The 19,381-nt window shown below is 37.5% G+C and overlaps 2 protein-coding genes across 2 annotated transcripts in view; one reads left to right on the forward strand and one right to left on the reverse strand.

Annotated features, from left to right (window-relative positions):
- Window positions 1–1,059: 1,059 nt before the first annotated feature.
- Window positions 1,060–8,912, reverse strand: LOC130923400 (centrosomal protein of 55 kDa-like). Its single transcript, XM_057849079.1, has 8 exons — window positions 8,768–8,912; window positions 8,341–8,445; window positions 5,360–5,447; window positions 5,158–5,281; window positions 3,176–3,323; window positions 2,288–2,362; window positions 2,081–2,194; window positions 1,060–1,584 (listed from the first exon to the last, which is right to left on the reverse strand). Exons 2-8 carry the CDS (start codon window positions 8,440–8,442, stop codon window positions 1,411–1,413), a joined length of 825 nt encoding a protein of 274 aa, XP_057705062.1. The 5' UTR covers window positions 8,443–8,445; window positions 8,768–8,912; the 3' UTR covers window positions 1,060–1,410.
- A 1,804-nt stretch (window positions 8,913–10,716) lies between these two features.
- The window catches only part of myofl (myoferlin like), a 64,429-nt gene continuing 55,764 nt past the window's right edge, over window positions 10,717–19,381 (forward strand). Inside the window, exons 1-4 of the mRNA XM_057848411.1 lie at window positions 10,717–10,851; window positions 15,313–15,368; window positions 16,733–16,824; window positions 19,034–19,142. Of these exons, the coding sequence (XP_057704394.1) occupies window positions 10,764–10,851; window positions 15,313–15,368; window positions 16,733–16,824; window positions 19,034–19,142 (345 nt within the window). The 5' untranslated portion in view covers window positions 10,717–10,763. The remainder of the gene's footprint in view (window positions 10,852–15,312; window positions 15,369–16,732; window positions 16,825–19,033; window positions 19,143–19,381) is intronic.

The raw sequence follows: 19,381 nt of genomic DNA on the forward strand, positions 1-19,381 counted from the left end.
AAAATATATATTTTCAATTTAAAAAAAAAGCCTCTTCAATAAAAAAAAAAAATGTGTTTGAATGCAAAAATAAATTTGAAACTCAAAAAAAAAAAGCATTTGAAAGCTATTTTTCTTGAATTTTTTTTATTTAAGTCAATTTTATTGAATTTTGTTGAAGCAACTTTTTTTGATTGATGTAATGTTGCTTTGCATTTGTATTATTCAATAAAAAAATAAGTTACTTCAAACAAAAAATATGTTTTTTTTAAAGAAAAATCACTTTAATCAAAAAAAGAAAAAATTATAGAAAAAAAGTTTTTTAATTCGAAAAAATATTTGTGACTGAAATATTTGCAATTGAACACTTAATTTTTCATTAAAAAAAGTTTTGATTTTATCAATCCTTTTTGTGTTTAGGCCATATTATGGGTAGGACATTTGTGTCTAAATCATTCAATCCCCAAGAAAGCTGCTTCAATCAAAAAAAAAAAAAATTCAATCAAAGAAAAAAATGCTTTGAAAAATAAAATTGCCCTCCCCTATTTTTTTTTTTTTAATGATATGCAAATGAGCGTCTAAGTTGCTAGTCAATTGATCTGTTCGAAAAATAATTTTGACCTGTAATAAAAATAAATTTTTTGTTCATTTCATTAATTTTTGTTGGAGTTTTATTGCTTTCCAACTTTTACATGGATAGGTAAGTCAATTACGTGCAATGACACTTTTCGGCCACCGGGGGGGGGCTCGCTCCCCTGGGCCCCCCTTAAAATCCGTTTATGGACGTCTAGTGCTGTCAACGGCAAGTAGTGGACTAACGTGGACACTATTCTAATGGAAGATTTTGGTAGCAACCTGCTGCTTCCGTTATTATTTTTTTCAAACAGTGACAGCTTTTTAACACGATATGTTGATTCTTGGTGGTAGCATATCAATCACCTTTTGGGCTACGAAGTATCCCAACTCATTTATGTTTATCTTTAAATTCAATATCACATCTTTAATTCTTCAAATATATTCAAGAAAAGAACCAAAGGAAAGCATTAACATTATATTATCATTTATTTTTTCAAACAGAATTGACTTTTTGAACACCCTTTTCCTCATAAAAGGATAACGACACAACTCAATTCAACTATATAAAACAGTGCAACAAGCTAACGCGTCTTTCCCCCCCACACAAACTCGTCGATCCATTGGAACCGCGAGGGCTCACAGCTATTATTTGATCCCAGTTCAAATGCCCTTAGTCAACAAAACAGATTAACGAAGACGAGCTGTTTTCAGTTGATCTGATCGGAGAAACGTCGACAGAAACGTGTCAAAGTTGATCATTTCATTTTTGAAAAGGTCATCAAAGTACGCCACAAGAACAAAAGGGAAGTTGTTGAATTACAACAAGTGGAGAAACTCTCACGATGAGAAGAAAGCTCAGTTCAGGCAGACTTCCAGATGGTCTATCATCTGCCGGTACTGACTGACGGGACAGCGGATCTGACAAACGGGGCAACCCAGGGAGCTTCTGTCCGAATTCCAAAGGGGTCTCATTTCTTCGTAGATGGACTGCTCCTCTTCTTCCTCCTTGTCGTCGTTTTGCTGCTTTCTCTGAATAAATCAGATTTAGTCAACTGTCATTCAATCATGACCATGGACGTCGCCAGACATATTTCACTAGTTCACTTGGTAACTTTTCAGTTTTGGTCGATTTTAGCGACGCCGGTGGACAAAAGTGGTAGTGTTTTGCCTTAGGGAAGATTGCGTTTCCCATTCGGACCCGTGCACACCCGCACAGTATCGTAAAATCCTCAATCAATCAAAATCAATCTCCCGGTCGCCTGCAGATGGATTAAACAGCATTTCTGTTTCCAACAGCTGTGTGAAGGATGAATAGTAATCAGGTAATGAATCCAGTTGTGGCTAAACAATAGCATTTGACGGTTAGCAACTGCGTGGCTAACCCTCCACCCCACTGGAGCTCGTCAGCGCTGTAGTTCTTCGGTTTTGCTCACTCGCTACAGTATTGTATTAGGTTTAATGTAATGAATAATCCTCACGATTTTGAGAGTTGTACATTTGAAAAGAGAGAAAAACCGGCGCAGACCTTTGAAAGTTGTTGGGCGCTTCTTTGCAGCTTATTGAGAACTCTAAGCAGCTGTGTCTTCAAATATGAAGAGTTCTCCATTTCATCCTGAAGCTCCAAAGAGAAATGATGCACCTAAAAAGCATTTCATTAGATTTCGGTGTAAAAGCCAGATTAAACAGCTTCGAGTATTCAAAATGTGGTTTAGAAAGTGCTCGATTTTCAGACCTGTTGCTCCAGGTCGCTGATCTCATCCAGGCTGGCGTTGTGACGCTTTACCATCAAGCTCTGTAACTGGGAGGACTGAGACAAGAGACAATTAGGAAGCAGACATTTTGAACCCGATGGAGGTTTAAGTGTACCCATAGTTCCTTTAAAAAAGAAAAAAAAAAACTGTCCTGCTGCTTAGACACCGAGAATAGGAATCTGAGTGTCCTTATGATTTGAACAGATTTAAAGTGGCGAGTATTGGTCATATAATAATAATAATAATCCTATGTGCTTCCACACAATTCAAAATCAACAATGGCAAAGTGTTGTTGTGAGGTACAGTGGTATGAAAAAGTATCTGAACCTTTTGGAATTTTCTTACATTTCTGCATAAAATCCCCATCAAATGTGATCCGATCTTTGTCAAAATCACACAGATGAAAAAACTGTGCTTTAACTAAAACCACCCAAACATTTATTGGTTTTCGGGCTGCAGCTATCGATTATTTTAGTAGTCGATTAATCGATGAACTAGTTAGTTCGAATAATCGAACCGCATTAAAAGTAGTCGGGGCAAAACGTCATGCTTAGACCTAGCGAAATGAAACGATTCCTCGAGGCGGAGAAAATGCCTCGAACCATTTTTAAAACTGAGTTTCTCAAATTATTCGAGTAATCGTTTCAGTTCTAATGTGGTGCGTTAAATGAGGTGCGGGAATGGCGGGGCCAGCGGCGGGGAAGGTAACTGTCACGTCACCCCCCCACCACCACTACCCGACGGGCCCCAGCCGCCCCATACCCTTGGTGTATGATGCATTAATATCAAAGGGGAGCCGGCCCGGGACTGTACGGCCCTGTTCCGACTCTCTCCGAAGACCTGAATGAGTGTGAAGATGCACAAGGTACCTGCAGTTCCGAGTCGGCATTGCGGCACTTCTCCTCATCTAGTTCGCGGTGGAGCTCTTTTATCTCCTCCATCATCTTTGCTTTCTCTTCAGAGCAACGCTGAAGCTGCTGCTTGAGTTCATCAGCCTCTTTGGTCTTTTCCTTGCACCTGCTCATATGTTTCAAAACAGTCAATATTAGAGAGACAGCAAGGACCAAAAGTGGTATTTGCCATGTGGCAAAATGGATTTTGCCATGGGGCTTTTTTTTTTTGCTATGTGGCAAAATTGCCACTTGGTAAAAAAAAAATGCCACATGGCAAAAAAAATTTGCCACATGGCAAAAGCCATTTTACCACATGGCAAAATCCATTTTACCACATGGCAACATCCATTTTACCACATGGCAAAATCCATTTTGCCACAAGGCAAAAAAAATGTGCCAAATAGCAATAAAATGCCACATGGCAAAATCCATTTTACCACATGGCAAAAATAATGCCACAAGGCAGAAAAATGCCACAGGGCAAAATCCATTTTGCCACATGGCAAAATCCATTTTGCTACATGGCAAAAAAAATGCCACTTGGCAAAAAAATGCCACTTGGCAAAAAAATTCCACATGGCAAAATCCATTTTACCACATGGCGAAAAAAACTTGCCACATGGCAAAACAAATGCCACAGGGCAATATACATTTCGGCACATGGCATAATCCATTTCGCCACATGGCAAAATCCATTTCGCCACAAGGCAAAAAAAATTGTGCCACAAGGCAAAAAAAAAAAACACATAGCAATTTTGCTACATGGCAAAAAAAATGTCACATGGCAAAATCTATTTTGCCACATGGCAAAAAAATGCCACATGGGAAAATGCCACAGGGCAAAATACATTTTGCTACATGGCAAAATCCATTTGCCAAATGGCAAAAAAAATCCACAGGGCAAAATGCCACATGGCAAAATCAATTTTGCCACATGGCAAAAAAAAATGCCACATCTCAAAATCTATTTTGCCACAGAGAAAAATCTATTTTGCCACACGGCAAAATGCCACATGGCAAAATCCATTTTACCACATGGCAAAAAAATTCCACATGGCAAAATCCATTTTGCCACATGGCAAAAAAATGCCACATGTCAAAATCTATTTTGCCACACGGCAAAATGACACATGGCAAAATCCATTTTACCACATGGCAAAAAAATTCCACCTGGCAAAATCCATTTCGCCACATGGCAAAAAAATGCCACAAAGCAAAATCCATTTTGCCACATGGCAAAAAAAAAAAGCCACATTGCAGGAAAAAGCCACAGGGCAAAATACATTTTGCTACATGGCAAAATCCATTTGCCAAATGGCAAAAAAATTCCACAGGGTAAAATGCCACATGTCAAAATCTATTTTGCCAAATGGCAAAATGACACATGGCAAAATCCATTTTACCACATGGCAAAAATATTCCACATGGCAAAATCCATTTCGCCACATGGCAAAAAAATGCTACATGGCAAAATCCATTTTGCCGTATTGCAAAAAAATGTTGCCACATGGCAAAAATGACATATGGCAAAATCCATTTTGCCATGTGGCAAATACCACTTTTGGTTCTTGCCCTTGCTGGATGCTGCAATATTACCGGTAAGTGTTTTTTATTTTTTTCATTTTAAATAACATTTTAAAGTAACCCTAACCTTTATCAAAATTTTCATCACATTTGTGACGAATCTGACGATATGTCGACCGACAACTTGCTGAATGACACCTCTCTTATATCTTGAGGGCGTCTGTATCGCTTTCACCGGCACTAACTAACTTTGAGGAGGGTGGCAGGAAACCTGCCACACAAAAAAACTACACATGTGCCGACTGTTTTACGGCATACGTCACTTTCCCTTTCTTATTCATTATAAAGACAGAAGTCGATGCAAACACTGAAGGCCTGGATTTTGACACAATCCATTTCATGACTTGTGAAGCTTTTTACGTATAAACCCTGACCTAATTTTGGCCTTGGCCAGATCCCGGCGCGTGTCATCCAGCTCTTGCTTGAGTATCACCAGGTTATCCGGACCAATCAGCAGCCAGTTCTCAAAGTGTTCTTTCATCTTACTCATTCTCTCGCCTGTGAGTGGGGGCACAAACCAAAAGCATCTTTACAAATTGCTTGTTGTTTACGGGGATAAGACACCTTGCGTCTTACCCTCTGAAAGCTCCTTATTGGTCTGCGTTAACTGAACCGGGTCCGGCTGTTGCGCTTCTTCTGCAACCGTCTCCACGTCGACCTCTGGCTGCCAGTCATAAAATGTTTGCTATTATGACGCAATATTTAACCAGAGGTGGGTAGTAAGGCGTTACATTTACTCCGTTACATTTGCGTAACCTTTTGAGAAAATTGTACTTCTAAGAGTAGTTTTACTAAGCCATCTTTGTACTTTTACTTGAGTAGATTTGTGAAGAAACGCTACTCTTACTCCGCTATAGAGGGATGGAAAAGTAGCTGAACCTTTTGGAATTTCTCACATTTCTGCATTAAATCACCATCAAATGTAATCTGATCTTTGTCAAAATCACACAGATGAAAAGACAGTGTCTGCTTTAACTAAAACCACCCAAACATTTATAGCTTTTCATATTTTAATGAGGATAGTATGCAAACAATGACAGAAGGGGGAAAAATAAGTCAGTGAACCATCATATTTAATATTTTGTGGCCACCCTTTGGCAGCAATAACTTCAACCGGACGCTTCCTGTAGCTGCAGATTAGTCTGGCACATTGATTTTGGCCCATTCTTCTCAACCAAACTGCTGTAGTTCAGTCAGATTCCTGGGAGGTTTGGCGCTGTCTTTAGGGCATGCTACAACATATCAATGGGGTTCAAGTCTGGACTTTGACTTGGCCACTCCAGAACGTGTATTTTGTTCTTTTGAAACCATTCTGAAGTTGACTTACTTCTGTGTTTTGAATCATTGTCTTGTTGCAGCATCCATCCTCTCTTTTAGCTTCAACTGTCTGACAGACGGCCTCAGGTTTTCCAGCAAAACATCCTGATAAACGCTTGAATTCATTGTTCAGTGAATGATTGCAAGTTGTCCAGGCCCTGAGGAAGCAATACAGCCCCAAATCATGATGCTCCCTCCACCATGTTTCGCGGTGGGGATGAGGTGTTGATGTTGGTGAACTGTTCGACGACATTGTGTGTTACTCCCAAACAATTCAACTTTGGTTTTATCAGTCCACAAAATATTTTGCCCAAACTTCTGCGGAGTGTCCAAGCGGCTTTTTGCGGACATTAAACGAGCAACAATGTTTTTTTAGATAGCAGTGGCTTCCTCCCATGAACCCCATTCTTGGCCATAGTTTTAGGTATAGTTGAGACATTGGACTGTGCCAGTGATTTCTGTAAGTCTTTAGCAGACACTCTAAGGTTCTTTTTTTTTTTTTTTTTAACCTCTCTGAGTATTCTGCGCTGAACTTTTGGCATCATATTTGGTGGACAGTCACTCCTTGGGATAGAAGCAACAGTGCCAAACTCTATTTGTAGACAACTTCGCTGACTGTCGATTGATGAACATATAGCCATTATGCACATCAGACAATGATTCTCATCAAGACATTTCTTACCAGGTGTGTGTTTTACAGTGGGCAGGGCAGCTTTAAACCACTCATCAGTGATTGGACACACACCTGACTTAAAATGTTTGGTAAGAATTGGTTTCAATTGCTCTTTAAGTCTCCTTAGGCAATGGGTTCACTTACTTATTTTTCCACCTTCTGTCATTGTTTGCATGCTATCCTCATTAAAATATGAAAACCTATTAGTGCTGCAACAATTAATCGATTAACTCGAGAATTCGATTTGAAAAAAATATTCAAATTATATTTTGTTGGTTCGAATATTCGTTTAATTAAAGTGGCGTTGTAATGGTTTATTTTGAACGTGTTTGCATTTCATTTTATTAAGGTGGACACACTGCCCTCTGGTCTGCCTCATTTCACATGGCTGAATCCAACTGCTCTCTGTTAAGACCAACGAAAGCTTAGTTTTTGTTTGAGCTAATGTTTTTTAATCCATTTGTAAATTTTATTATTTATATATTTAGCCTTTTTTTGTGGTAATATGTGTCTGAACCATTTGTTAAGAGCACTGTAAAAAAACCTTTTGATTGACTGAATTTATTTCGAAAACATGCATCTCATTATGGACATACGTTAGCATTTTATAGCATTTAGGCTAGCGGACTTTTGCTATGTAAGTTAGCCAATTGTTCTTTTGTTGTACATAGATCCTCATTTATTTTTTTTAAATACTGTTTGAGGCTCAGATGAGGTATTTTAATTTTTCATATTCCTTATCCGATTACTCGATTATTTGAACTAACTAGTTCATCGATTAATTGACTACTAAAATAATCGATAGCTGCAGCCCTATGAATGTTTGGGTGTTTTAAGTTAAAGCAGACACTGTTTTTTCATCTGTGTGATTTTGACAAAGATCAGATCACATTTGATGGGGATTTTATGCGGAAATGTGAGAAATTCCAAAAGCTTCAGATACTTTTTCATACCACTGTAACATTATTAAATCACCAGACATTGTAAGCAGTTACTCACAATGTTATTCATTACTTGAGTATTCTTTTCTACCGACACATTTTTACTTGTACTTGAGTAAATTTTTGGATGACTAATTTTACTTTTGTAATATTAATTAAAAGTAACTCTTACTTGAGTAAATTTTGGCTACTCTACCCACCTCTGACATTTACACAGTGAGTGTTGACCAGATGATCACATCGCATGCCTTTGCTGTTCAAACTGATCAATTCTGATGCTAGTCTGATAAAAACGTCGACAACTGGATGTTTGGTGATCAATTTTATCCTTGTATTTATTTGTATGGAAGATTTTTTAACAGCCTCTGTCATTCAAAGTGGCGTTAAAAGCTTCCATGAACTCATTGGCTGCCATTGACGGCGCTAGACGTCCAAATGGATTGTAAGTCTACTAGTGATAAACTCATTTCAAGAGTTTTAATTACTTTTTCAAGAGCCAAATGATTAAAAGTCTATCATCGTCAATAGCACTGAAACACGACCACTCATTGTTTTGAATGCAACACAACGTGAAAACAAAGTATATCCAAATTAAATGCTACAAATATAAATTTAAAATCTGATACCTGCGTTGAGGAAACGATTGTCCACTCCTCCTTAAGATTGAGGATGCGACTTCGCATTGTTTTGATGTCTGGCCACACAGTTTTTGGTTTATGCCACGACATCTCCTACATAAAAAGACAAAAAAAAAGACAACCTCATTAACCCTACATTAAAATATGTGCTAGCCGTAGCCTCAACTAATTTCAGACTGAAATTATTTCCAATGACATTTTTAAAAAAGCTTCCTACTTTTAATTCATTTTATAACTAGTTCTGCATGTTTTTTTAAGTCAATAATAATAATAATAATAATCAAAGAATAAATAAATTTAAAAAATCAAGCTAACGGACGTTACTTTAGTCGCTAGCTTAAATCATACCCAGTTTACGTTTAAAACTAAGAATTAATCATGTTTGTACCACAACCTCTCCAAAAAATGCCGTTACCTGTTACAAAATGCGAGGAAAAATGGTTTGAAGTTGTGTTGAAACCGTAAAGGGTCAAATATAGTTCTTTTTAAGCCTAAAATGTAAGTTAATTGACTGTAAAATGTCACGTTAACATAAAACTGAGTGATCGACGCCTTCACGGACACTCGGAATTATGGCGCTTGCGTCTTAAAATCCACGAAAATGAATATTTACTTTTATGTTTTGGTCTTAAATTACTTAAAATCAAACATAGTTGGGGTTTATTCAAATCCATTTGTCGTCGGAAGTTTTTGGAATTGGAAAATTTTTCAAAAAATAGACGTTTAATTCACCCACTACTGGAACGCTGGACTATTTCTCACCACTAGAGAGCGCAAAGAAACCGTAACGCCAGCAATGGCTCAAACTGCAGATTTACATGACTGTATTTTTTTTTCTTTCTTGGTGGAAATTGGAAACGTTTTGAGAATTTTGCTTCTTCAATATATTTAGCTGGAACATCCGTGGTTGATCAGATCAGGTGAATTTGTTAGAACCTTTATAAAACACACAAAATGGGGCAAAATAGTAGTAAGTAGTTACAAAATGGTGGACTACCTGTTCTTTTTTGTAGGTCTTAATATGGGTCATCTTTAATCGTGTGTTATTAAATTGAAGTACATATTTTATTTTTATTTTTTATTTAAAGTTTTCTGTTCGTCCCCAGAATCATTATCCACTCTGTTAAATTGTGTTAGTGTCCCTTTAAGAAAACTCTCCATTCGATATTGACATCACACCAGTGGCGGGAAATTCAACTGTATGTTTGTTTTAACCTCCTTTAAAAATCAGATGTTGCAGTTTTATGAAGCACGTTCAGTGTAGGGGTGTGACAATACAGCAAAAACTTTACTACTTTGTAGCCCAAAAGTCTCCCGACAAGAATCGAAATATCGTTTTTTAAAAAGGTGTCACTGTTTAAAAACCCACAGGTTGCTAACAATATCTTCCATTAGAATAGCATCTATGTAAGCCAGTACTCAGCAATTTTGGGGCATTTCATGTCATTTCCTGTTGATTTTCAGTCACTTCCTGTTGATTTTGGGGCATTTCGTGGTCACTTGCTCTATAATCAATCACTTCCTTTGGATTTTGAGGTATTTTAGGGTCACTTCCTGCTCATTTTGGGGTGTAGTGTGGTCACTTCCCATTGATTTCAGGGCACTTCGGGGTAACTTGCTGTTAATTTTGGTCATTTAAGGGTCACTTCCTATTATTATTGTTATTGCTTGTTATTGCTAGTTATGGTATTTGGTAACACTATATTTGACAGTGGTGCCATAAGGCTGTCATTAGACAATGATAATTATGATATGACACTGTCATGAGCATTTATGAATGCTTATAACAGATGTCATTTAGTGTTATCTGGCCAATTATCTCACTTTTTGAATGTAAAAATTCAAGCTGGACATAAACGGAGTTAGTGACATCATTTGCCAGATGACACTTAATGACATAAGCATTCAGTAATGCTCATGACAGTGTCATGTCATAATTATGATGGTCTTATGACAGTCTTATGACACCGCTGTCAAATCAAGTGTTCCATTTTAACCGAAATAAATCAACAAATAAGCCGCACTGGACTTTAAGCCGCAGGATTCAAAATGAAGGAAAAAAGTAGCGGCTTATAGTCTGATAATTACGGTACATACATAAATCATATGTATTTGGTTATTTTATTTTATTTTTTTCTAACCAACATGTGAAAAACACTGATTGATTTTCTTTAGTGGCACGTCCAGACATTTGTATTTAAGTGTAGAGAGCAAAGTTAAAAATTGATCAGGAAAATACACACTTGTGAAATTGTGATGTTGTCTAAATGGTTGCTAGAGGTTGAGTCAACCCTCTTCTTTCTCCTCCTCTTTCTCAATCTCGTCAACCGCCTTCACTTCTGTTCCATTCAGTTGACTCGCTCGACTCTGAGGAATATGCTGCACTTCCCCTGAGAAAACATTTTTCAAACATGTTGCGGGTTGTAGTCGAGTCTGCGGGCGGGATTCCCAAAAAGAGATTGGGCAACCCCGATCCAATAGTTTCCGTGGTGTTCCGAGGTGAGAAATTACGACTGATTTAACATGATTTAATGATTAGTCACATTTACTGTTTGGGCTTACACAGTAGAAAAATGTTTAAATTTGGCCCAACAAAATGGTTACTGAATTAACTGACAATTAATTGTGTATATGAAAGCAGAGTTGCCTGATTTTATCGGGTAGCCGATATGAGTGTTTATAAATGATATTGGATAATATCACTAATAACACTAAGAGAAATGAATGAAAAACATTGTGGTGGTCAGTAAATGTTACTTTTGAATCACTGCATTCTGAGGAAAAATAAATGGAATCATGAGAAACAAACAAAGAAATAACAATCACAACATATTTCTAGTATTTAGTTGCACCACCTCTGGCTTATATGACAGCTTGCAGTCTCTGAGGGATGGACTTGATGAGTATTCTTCATCAATTTGGTGCCGACTCTCTTTGTTTGCAGTTGCCAGATCATCCTTGCAGGTCGGAGCCTTGCTGTGGACATTTTTTTTTTTTATTTCCACAACAGGTTTTCAATAGGGTTGAGATCTGGGCTATTTGCAGGCCATGACATTGACTGGATGAGTCTTTCTCCAAGGAATGCTTTAACAGTTTTAGCTCTGTGGCATGATGCATTGCCATTTTGGAAAATGACAAACATATTTTCAATTGAAGGGATAAGAAAGCGGTGTAAAATTTCAAAATAAACTTGTGCATTTATTGAAGATTTAACCACAGCCATCTCCCCAGTGCGTTTGCCTGACATGCAGCCCCATATCATCAAGGACTGAGGGAATTTTGATGTTTTCTTCAGGCAGTCATCTTGATAAATCTCACTGGAACATCACCAAACAAAAGTTCCAGCTTCGTCACCTTGTCCAATGCTGATTCTTGACTCATCACTGAAAATAACTTTTATCCAGTCATTCACAGTCCACTATTGCCTCTCCTTAGCCCATTGCAGTATTGTTCTTTTCTGTTTAAGTGTCAATGATAAAGATGTCCTGATCGATCGGCATCCGATCACGTCTTTTTCATAGTATCGGAATTGGCAAAAAAAATATCGGACATGCCTTTTTTCAATATATATATATATATATATATATATATATATATTTTATTTAAGTCGTTTTCTAATTGTATTTAATGTTACAGACAAAATGTCTTACACTCATCCAGAGTAGTTTTGGCTTAAAGTAGGGCTATCAAATTTATTGCGTTCACGGTGGTACTTAATTTTTTTAAATTAATCACGTTAAATAATTAACGCATGCGCTGCACGACCCACTCACGCATTGTCGCGTACAATCTATAAAGACGCCGTTTTACCTATAGATAGCGCTAAAAGGTTGTGTATAATGAGTAGAGAGAATTTTGACAGCCTTTGGAGCCATTTTTTATGTGGCAAAAGCCTTACAATACCTCTCTCAGCAATTAAAAATAACGTGGGAGGCAATGTGGAGAAAAAAGGTAGTAGTTGATCATTTTCTTATCACCCTATGTTCTTTCCCAACGCAGAGAAGATATATCAATTGGTGCCCCTACGCACAGTCATGGTTGCACTTCCCATCATGCATTTGGGCAGAAGTTAAATGGCTGCAGTATCATTTACTGAAAGCTCAACAAATACACTAGATGGCAATATTTAGTCACAATACAAAGTCACATTTATCCTTTAAGAATCCAGAAAGAATGTTAATAATGTAAATGCCATCTTGAGGATTTATTGTCATAATAAACAAATGCAGTACTTATGTACTGTATGTTGAATGTATATATTTGTCCGAGTTTTATTCATTTTTTTCTTAATGCATTGCCAAAATGTATATGATCGGGCAAAAATTATCGGAAATGATTGGAATTGAAATGGGAGCAAAAAAAAAAAGCAATCGGATCGGTAAATATCGGGATCGGCAGATACTCAAAGTAAAACGATCGGTTCGGATCGGGAGCAAAAAAACATGATCGAAACAATCCTGGTCAATGATGGTTTCCTTTTCCTTTCCGGTATGAAAATCCCATTTCCTTTAGGCGATTTTGCACAGTTCTGTCACATACTTTGACTCCAGTTTCCTCCCATTTCTTCTTCATTTGTCTTGTTGTACATCTTCTGTTTTCAAGACATATGGCCTTTAGTTGTTTGTCATGACATTTGGATGTCTTCCTCGGTCTACCAGTACGCTTAACTTTAAAAACCTTGCCATGCTGTTTGTACTTGGTCCAGATTTTTGATACAGCTGACTGTGAACAGCCCACATCTTTGGCAACCATACTTGTCACGTTACCTTCTTGAAGAAGTTTGATAATCCTCTCCTTGGTCTCAAGAGACATCTCTCTTGTTGGAGCCATTATTCTTGTGAATCCAGCAGCCCTCCAAGGTGTGATACCTGCACACTTTTTAACTGCTGACTAACGAGCAGATTTAATCTGAGGCAGGGGTCCGATTAAGGAAAGGAAATTGACTAGGTGTGTCTGTATTTTCTACTCAAAATAGAGCGATTCCTTATTTTTTTCTTCAGAATGGAGTGATTCTATATTTATTTCCCTGCACTTGCTCTATAAAAGTAACATTTACTGACCACCACAATGTTTTATATTCATTTCTTTTAGTGTTTCTGAATGCCAAGGAGTCCCACTTTTGAAGTAATTCATTATTTTATCAAGCTTTTTATCTGAGTTTGTTCTATCCAATATAATGTCTGAGTGGGTGCACGTCCGAGACTGGTGATTCCATACTTTTTGCTCGGGGTTGTAGAAGAGTTCTGCTTTTGTACAAGGGCTGGTCACAGTTTAGCACGGCAATCATGCTAATCGATCAATTGTACGTCTCCAAACTAAGATTTGTTATTTGAGTAAACCGTTTGCTTTCAAGTTGCCAAAGTTAAACGAACAACAAATGATTGAAAAATAATGATTATAAACTCATTACTTATAATTACTGAATATACCAGAAAGAAATAGTCACTAAGAAAACGAGAGAAATAATAAAATACAAAAATCTGTGGAAAAGTCCAGCAAAATGCTTCTCAGGAATTGTCATTGCATTGGCATGTCCTATGATTGCCTGCCTGCATTTGGTCGCCCCCTATTGGCTCTTTGGGTTAATGACTGTCAGCGTAATTTCATTGTGAATGATTCCTATTATTTAAAGGGGAAAAAAGGCTTGATCTTTGAGTTAGCGGGGGTTTAATTAGGTCGGTAAATATGTTATCATTAGAACCTTCAAGAAGAGTTTGAAATATGTCAATAGTTAATATACTATTGTAGAGATGTCCCGATCGATCGGTCATTTTCAAAGTATCGGAATCGGCAAAAAAAATATCGGACATGCTTTTTTTTTTATTTATATATACTTTTTAATTAAATCGTTTTCTAATTGTATTTAACGTTACACACAAAATGTCTTGCACTCATCCAGTCTTTAGTTTTGGCTTAAACTAGGGCTATCATTTCGCGTTCAGTCTATAATGGCACTGATTTACATATACATAGAGTTAAAAGGCAACGTTAATGGAGTAGAGAGAATTTTGGCTGCCTTTGAAGCTTTTTTTTAAATTGGCTAAAGCCTTACAATTCCTCTCTCAACAATTAGAAATTAGAAATAAAGGTAGAAGTTGATCTTTTTCTTAACACCCTATTTTATTTCCCAACGCAGAGAAGATATATCAATTGGTACCACTACGCACAGTCATGGTTGCACTTCCCATCATGCATTTGGGCAGAAGTTAAATGGCTACAGTATCATTTACTGAAAGCTCAACAAATACACTAGATGGCAATAGTCAATAGTCTTTCTATCCGTTGATCCATCTCACAGAAAGAATGTTAATCATGTAAATGCCATCTTGAGGATTTATTGTCATAATAAACAAATACAGAACTTATGTACTGTATGTTGAGTGTATATATTCGACCGAGTTTTATTCATTTTTTTCTTAATGCATTGCCAAAATGTATATGATTAGGAAAAATTATCGGGAATGATTGGAATTGAATCGGGAGCAAAAAAAAAAAAAAAAAAGCAGTCGGATCGGGAAATATCGGGATCGGCGGATACTCAAACTAAAACGATCAGGATCGGCTCGGGAGCAAAAAAACATGATCGGAACAACCCTCGTAAATATGTTATCATTAGAACCTTCAAGAAGAGTTTGAAACCTGTCAATAGTATATTCATAATATAAATATCATACCGGCAAATGACCTGTTAATGCGACAAAATGAAAAGTGACCGAAAACCAACAGGAAATGACCAAAATTGCCTGGCATTGTCTGCCGCGGACATCCACAGACGTCCAATCCGTTAGCAGTTGGAGGGCTGGCAGAAAATGAACATTCATCACTTTCAACGACCTGACATGAGATAACCCGCGATATAAGACGACCTGTTTCTTGGCCTCTAAAAATGTCTTTTCTTTATCGATTTAACTGTTGCATAATGTGTCTTTCCAATAAGGTGATTATCTTTTGTGATTTCAGGTGAAAAGAAGAAAACCAATGCTGTTGACAATGAGCTAAATCCCGTGTGGAATGAAGTGAGTGCAGTTTTTGTGTAGAAGAGCATCCCCGCTCAACAGTCGGGCTGCCACAAATCATTGTTTCGATAGACGATTCAGATTTTTGTGATGGACAAATTCGTTGGTAAAAAAAAAAATAGAAGACGTTATTCACGGTTCTATTACTTTTGCTGATATTCATTTAGATTCCTAATTTAATGGTGAGTGAAAGCACAAAATACGATTGATTGAAGCCATAATAATATCCAAAAGTTGTATATACAGTGGTAATAGCCATACCCAGATTTGCTTCAGTTCTTATGGGTTATGTATATATATAAAACCCATAGGAACTGAACATGAATACATGTGAATGTTCTAATATATACTATAAGTATGTATGTGTATGTTTAAATATATGTACTATATGTATGTATGTATATATATACTGTATATATATATTAGGGCTGTCAAACAATTAACATTTTTAATCGAGTTAATCACATCTTGAAAATTAACTAATCGTAATTAATTGCAATTCAAGCCATCTATAAAATATGCTATATTTCTCTGTAAATTATTGTTGGAATGGAAAGATAAGACACAAGATGGATATATACATTCAACATATGGTACATAAGGACTGTATTTGTTTATTATAACAAAAAATCAACAAGATGGCATTAACATTATTAACATTCTGTTAAAGCGATCCATGAATAGAAAGACTTGTAGTTCTTGAAAGATAAATGTTAGTACAAGTTATAGAAATTTTATATTAAAACTCCTCTTAATGTTTTTGTTTTAATAAAAGTTGTAAAATTTTCAATCAAAAAATAAACTAATAGCTCGCCATTGTTGATGTCAATAATTACACAATTCTCATGGCGCTGAAACCCATAAAATCAGTCGCACCCAAGCGCCAGCAGAGGGTGACAAAACACCAAAAAACACAAGTAACAAGTGGACATCACACTGTGCTGTCATTTTAATCTGTTTGAGCGGGGCATGTGCGTTAATTGCGTCAAATATTTTAACATGATTTAAAAAATTAATTACCGCCCCTTAACGCGATCATTTTGACAGCCCTAAAATATACATAAATGCATGTATTTGTACATATACATTAATATTGCCATATACAGTATGTATGTATATTTTTGTATGTACTGTATGTTATAAAAAATTCAAAAATCATGTTAAAAAATGAAAAAAAAAGTATATTCTACAAGTATATCCTTCAACAAAACACATTTTTAAGTAGTTTAAAAAAATCAAACAATGTCTCTAAACGATTCACCTACAATCAAAACAGCTTTTGAACCATTTGATTTAATCAATCAATGAATCAATTGTGTACATCATGGCCGCCCCAGTCAACAGACTTTTTCCCCTGATTGCAGGAGCTGCAATTTGATTTAAAGGGCATATCCTTGGACCCATCTTCCTTTATTGACGTCATCGTGAAAGACTACGAGACTATCGGCCATGACAAGTACGTTGACAGTTTCGACCCCATTGACGATGCGGCTCTAAAAAACTATATTTAAACTCTTTAAATGAGTTGCCAGCGCCTCTGGCTTCAATTGGATCGGACGTCTAGCACCGTCAATGGCAAACAATGAGTTAACTGTGTGAATATAGTCTTAGTGTGCACAGGTTGAAACTTGTAGAGTCCATGAGCAAAAAGCATTGCCACTCACATGGCTGTGCCGGGAAGGAATGTTGCCTTAAAAGGACACAATCATCTACTCTTTATAAACTTCCCCTCACAGGATGCCACACCAACATGCTCAGTATAAATCATTCACTTTAGGTATGAACTTCACAGCACTGTCATATGACGTCAATAGATGTTTAATCCATTTAGACTGGGAGGGTTTGGTACTAGTAAAAAAAAGTTGAAGAATTTAAGTGAAATAGCTCGACTTGAAATTCAAAATTCTGCTAACTTTTTGATGGTAGCTTTAGCATGTCATGCAAAAGCTACCATCTATAACATTCCTTTTTTTTAAATCTTTTCAATAGAGTTTCTTACCAGCCAAAATCGTTTGAGCCATCGACAACGTTCCAACGACTGGAATTCTGATGCGACACAGGCTTTCTTCCGTATGACACCCCAAAAATACAGCAGGGCCGAGAACCAAAAGTGGTATTTGCCATGTGGCAATTTTTTTTTGCCATGTGGCCAAATGCTATTTTGCCATGTGGTACCATTCAAACGCCAAAACGACTGGAATTCAGGCTTTGACACCCCAAAAATGCAGCTGGGCCGAGAACCAAAAGTCGTATTTGCCATGTGGCAAAATGGATTTTGCCATGTGGCATTTTTTTTTTGCCATGTGGCAATTATTTTTTTGTCTTGTGGCCAAATGGATTTTGCCATGTGGCAAAAAAATTTTGCCATGTGGCCAAATGCATTTTGCCATGTGGCACCGTTCAAACACCAAAACGACTGGAATTCTGATGCGACACAGGCTTTCTTCCGTATGACATCCCAAAAATGCAGCAGGGCCGAGAACCAAAAGTTTTTTTGCCATGTGGCAAAAATATTTTGCCATGAAGCAAATTGGATTTTGCCATGTGGCATTTTTTTGCCATGTGGCAAAAACTTTGCCATGTAGCAAAATGGATTTTGCCATGTGGCATTTTTTTGCCATGTGGCAAAAACTTTGCCATGTGGAAAAATGGATTTTGCCTTGTGGCAAAAAATTTTTGCCATGTGGAAAAAAGCATTTTGCCATGTGACATCAAATCAACAGAAAGTGACACTGAAATGCCCTCAAATCAACAGGAAGTGACCTGATATCTACACGATGTGACCCTGAAATGCCCCAAAATCAACAGGAAGTGACCCGATATTCGCCCGCCATTCATTTCAATGGCCCAAAAACTTCCATTCACTCCTATTTTTTCCACCTTAAGTGACCCAATTTGAACAGGAAATGACTCTGAAATGCCCCAAAATCAACAGGAAGTGACCCTGGAAAGCCTGAAAATCAAGAGGAAGTGACCCTGAACCGCCCCAAAAACAACATGAAGTGACCCAATAATTACCCCGCCATGCATTTCAATGGCACAAAAACTTCCATTCACTCCTATTAGTTTCTACCCTAAGTAACCCAATGTCAACAGGAAATGACCCTAAAATGCACTAAAGTCAACAGAAAGTGATCCTGAAATGCTCCATAATCAACAGGAAGTGACCCTGAAATGCTCCTAAATTACCAGGAAGTAATCTGATATCAAGAGGAAGTGACCCCCAAATACCTTCAAATCAACAGAAAGTGACCCGCTATCAACTGTAAACACCCTGAATTTTCCCCCAAATCATTAGGAAGGACCCTGGAATGCACTGAAATTAAGTGACCTGATATCAACCGCAAAATGCTCCCATGTAAACAGGAAGTAATCAGGCAGACATGTTAAAAAAGAAAAGTGTTCTTCCACTGACCAAACATCCTTTCACCAATGAGTTTATCGCTAGTAGATGTCCGATCCATTTGAAGTGGGAGGGTTAGCAGCGAAGTCTGTGCTTTCAAACTCCACCTATTGTGGTTAAACGCCACTCAGCGTCATCCATCGCCATGGTGAAGAAGTGGAATGGGGAAGCGGTTTCACGCAATTACTCACAAAGTGTGCCGTTTCCTCCCGGTGGGATTTCCAAGTTAAGCAAATGTTCCGTTTGGCTCTCGCTCTTTCAGGTTCATCGGCTCGGTGAAAATCACTCTGAGGGACTTGGCCGAAGGTCACGTCCAATCGCTTCCGTTTAAGAATCTGCCCCTCATCAACGACAAGCAGCAACCCATTGGGGTAAAAATCATTTTCAATAAAAGTGTAGTACAGTGGCCATGTTTACATGTAGCTGGTAAGACATTCATCATTATTTTTTGGGCTGGAACCTTGACAATGAATTAGAGAAGGGTCCAGTTGCACCAACTGCGCCCCCTGCCTGTAATCAGATCAAGCTTTGTCATCCACCAACTGTACCCCCTGCTTTCAACGACCAATCAGATCAAGCATTCATCATCCGCCAACCACACCCCTGCTTC

The sequence above is a fragment of the Corythoichthys intestinalis genome, chromosome 10 (genome assembly GCF_030265065.1).
Source record: "Corythoichthys intestinalis isolate RoL2023-P3 chromosome 10, ASM3026506v1, whole genome shotgun sequence".
In the NCBI taxonomy this organism is placed as follows: Eukaryota; Metazoa; Chordata; class Actinopteri; order Syngnathiformes; family Syngnathidae; genus Corythoichthys; species Corythoichthys intestinalis.

Excerpts from the sequence above, each read along its gene's own strand:
- LOC130923400 (XM_057849079.1), bottom strand. The coding sequence starts at position 8,442 with ATGTCGTGGCATAAACCAAAAACTGTGTGGCCAGACATCAAAACAATG. Across the intron at positions 5,448-8,340 it reads CAATCGTTTCCTCAACGCAG|CCAGAGGTCGACGTGGAGAC; the intron begins GTATCAGATTTT and ends TATGACTGGCAG. Across the intron at positions 2,195-2,287 it reads TCAGCGACCTGGAGCAACAG|GTGCATCATTTCTCTTTGGA; the intron begins GTCTGAAAATCG and ends AATGCTTTTTAG.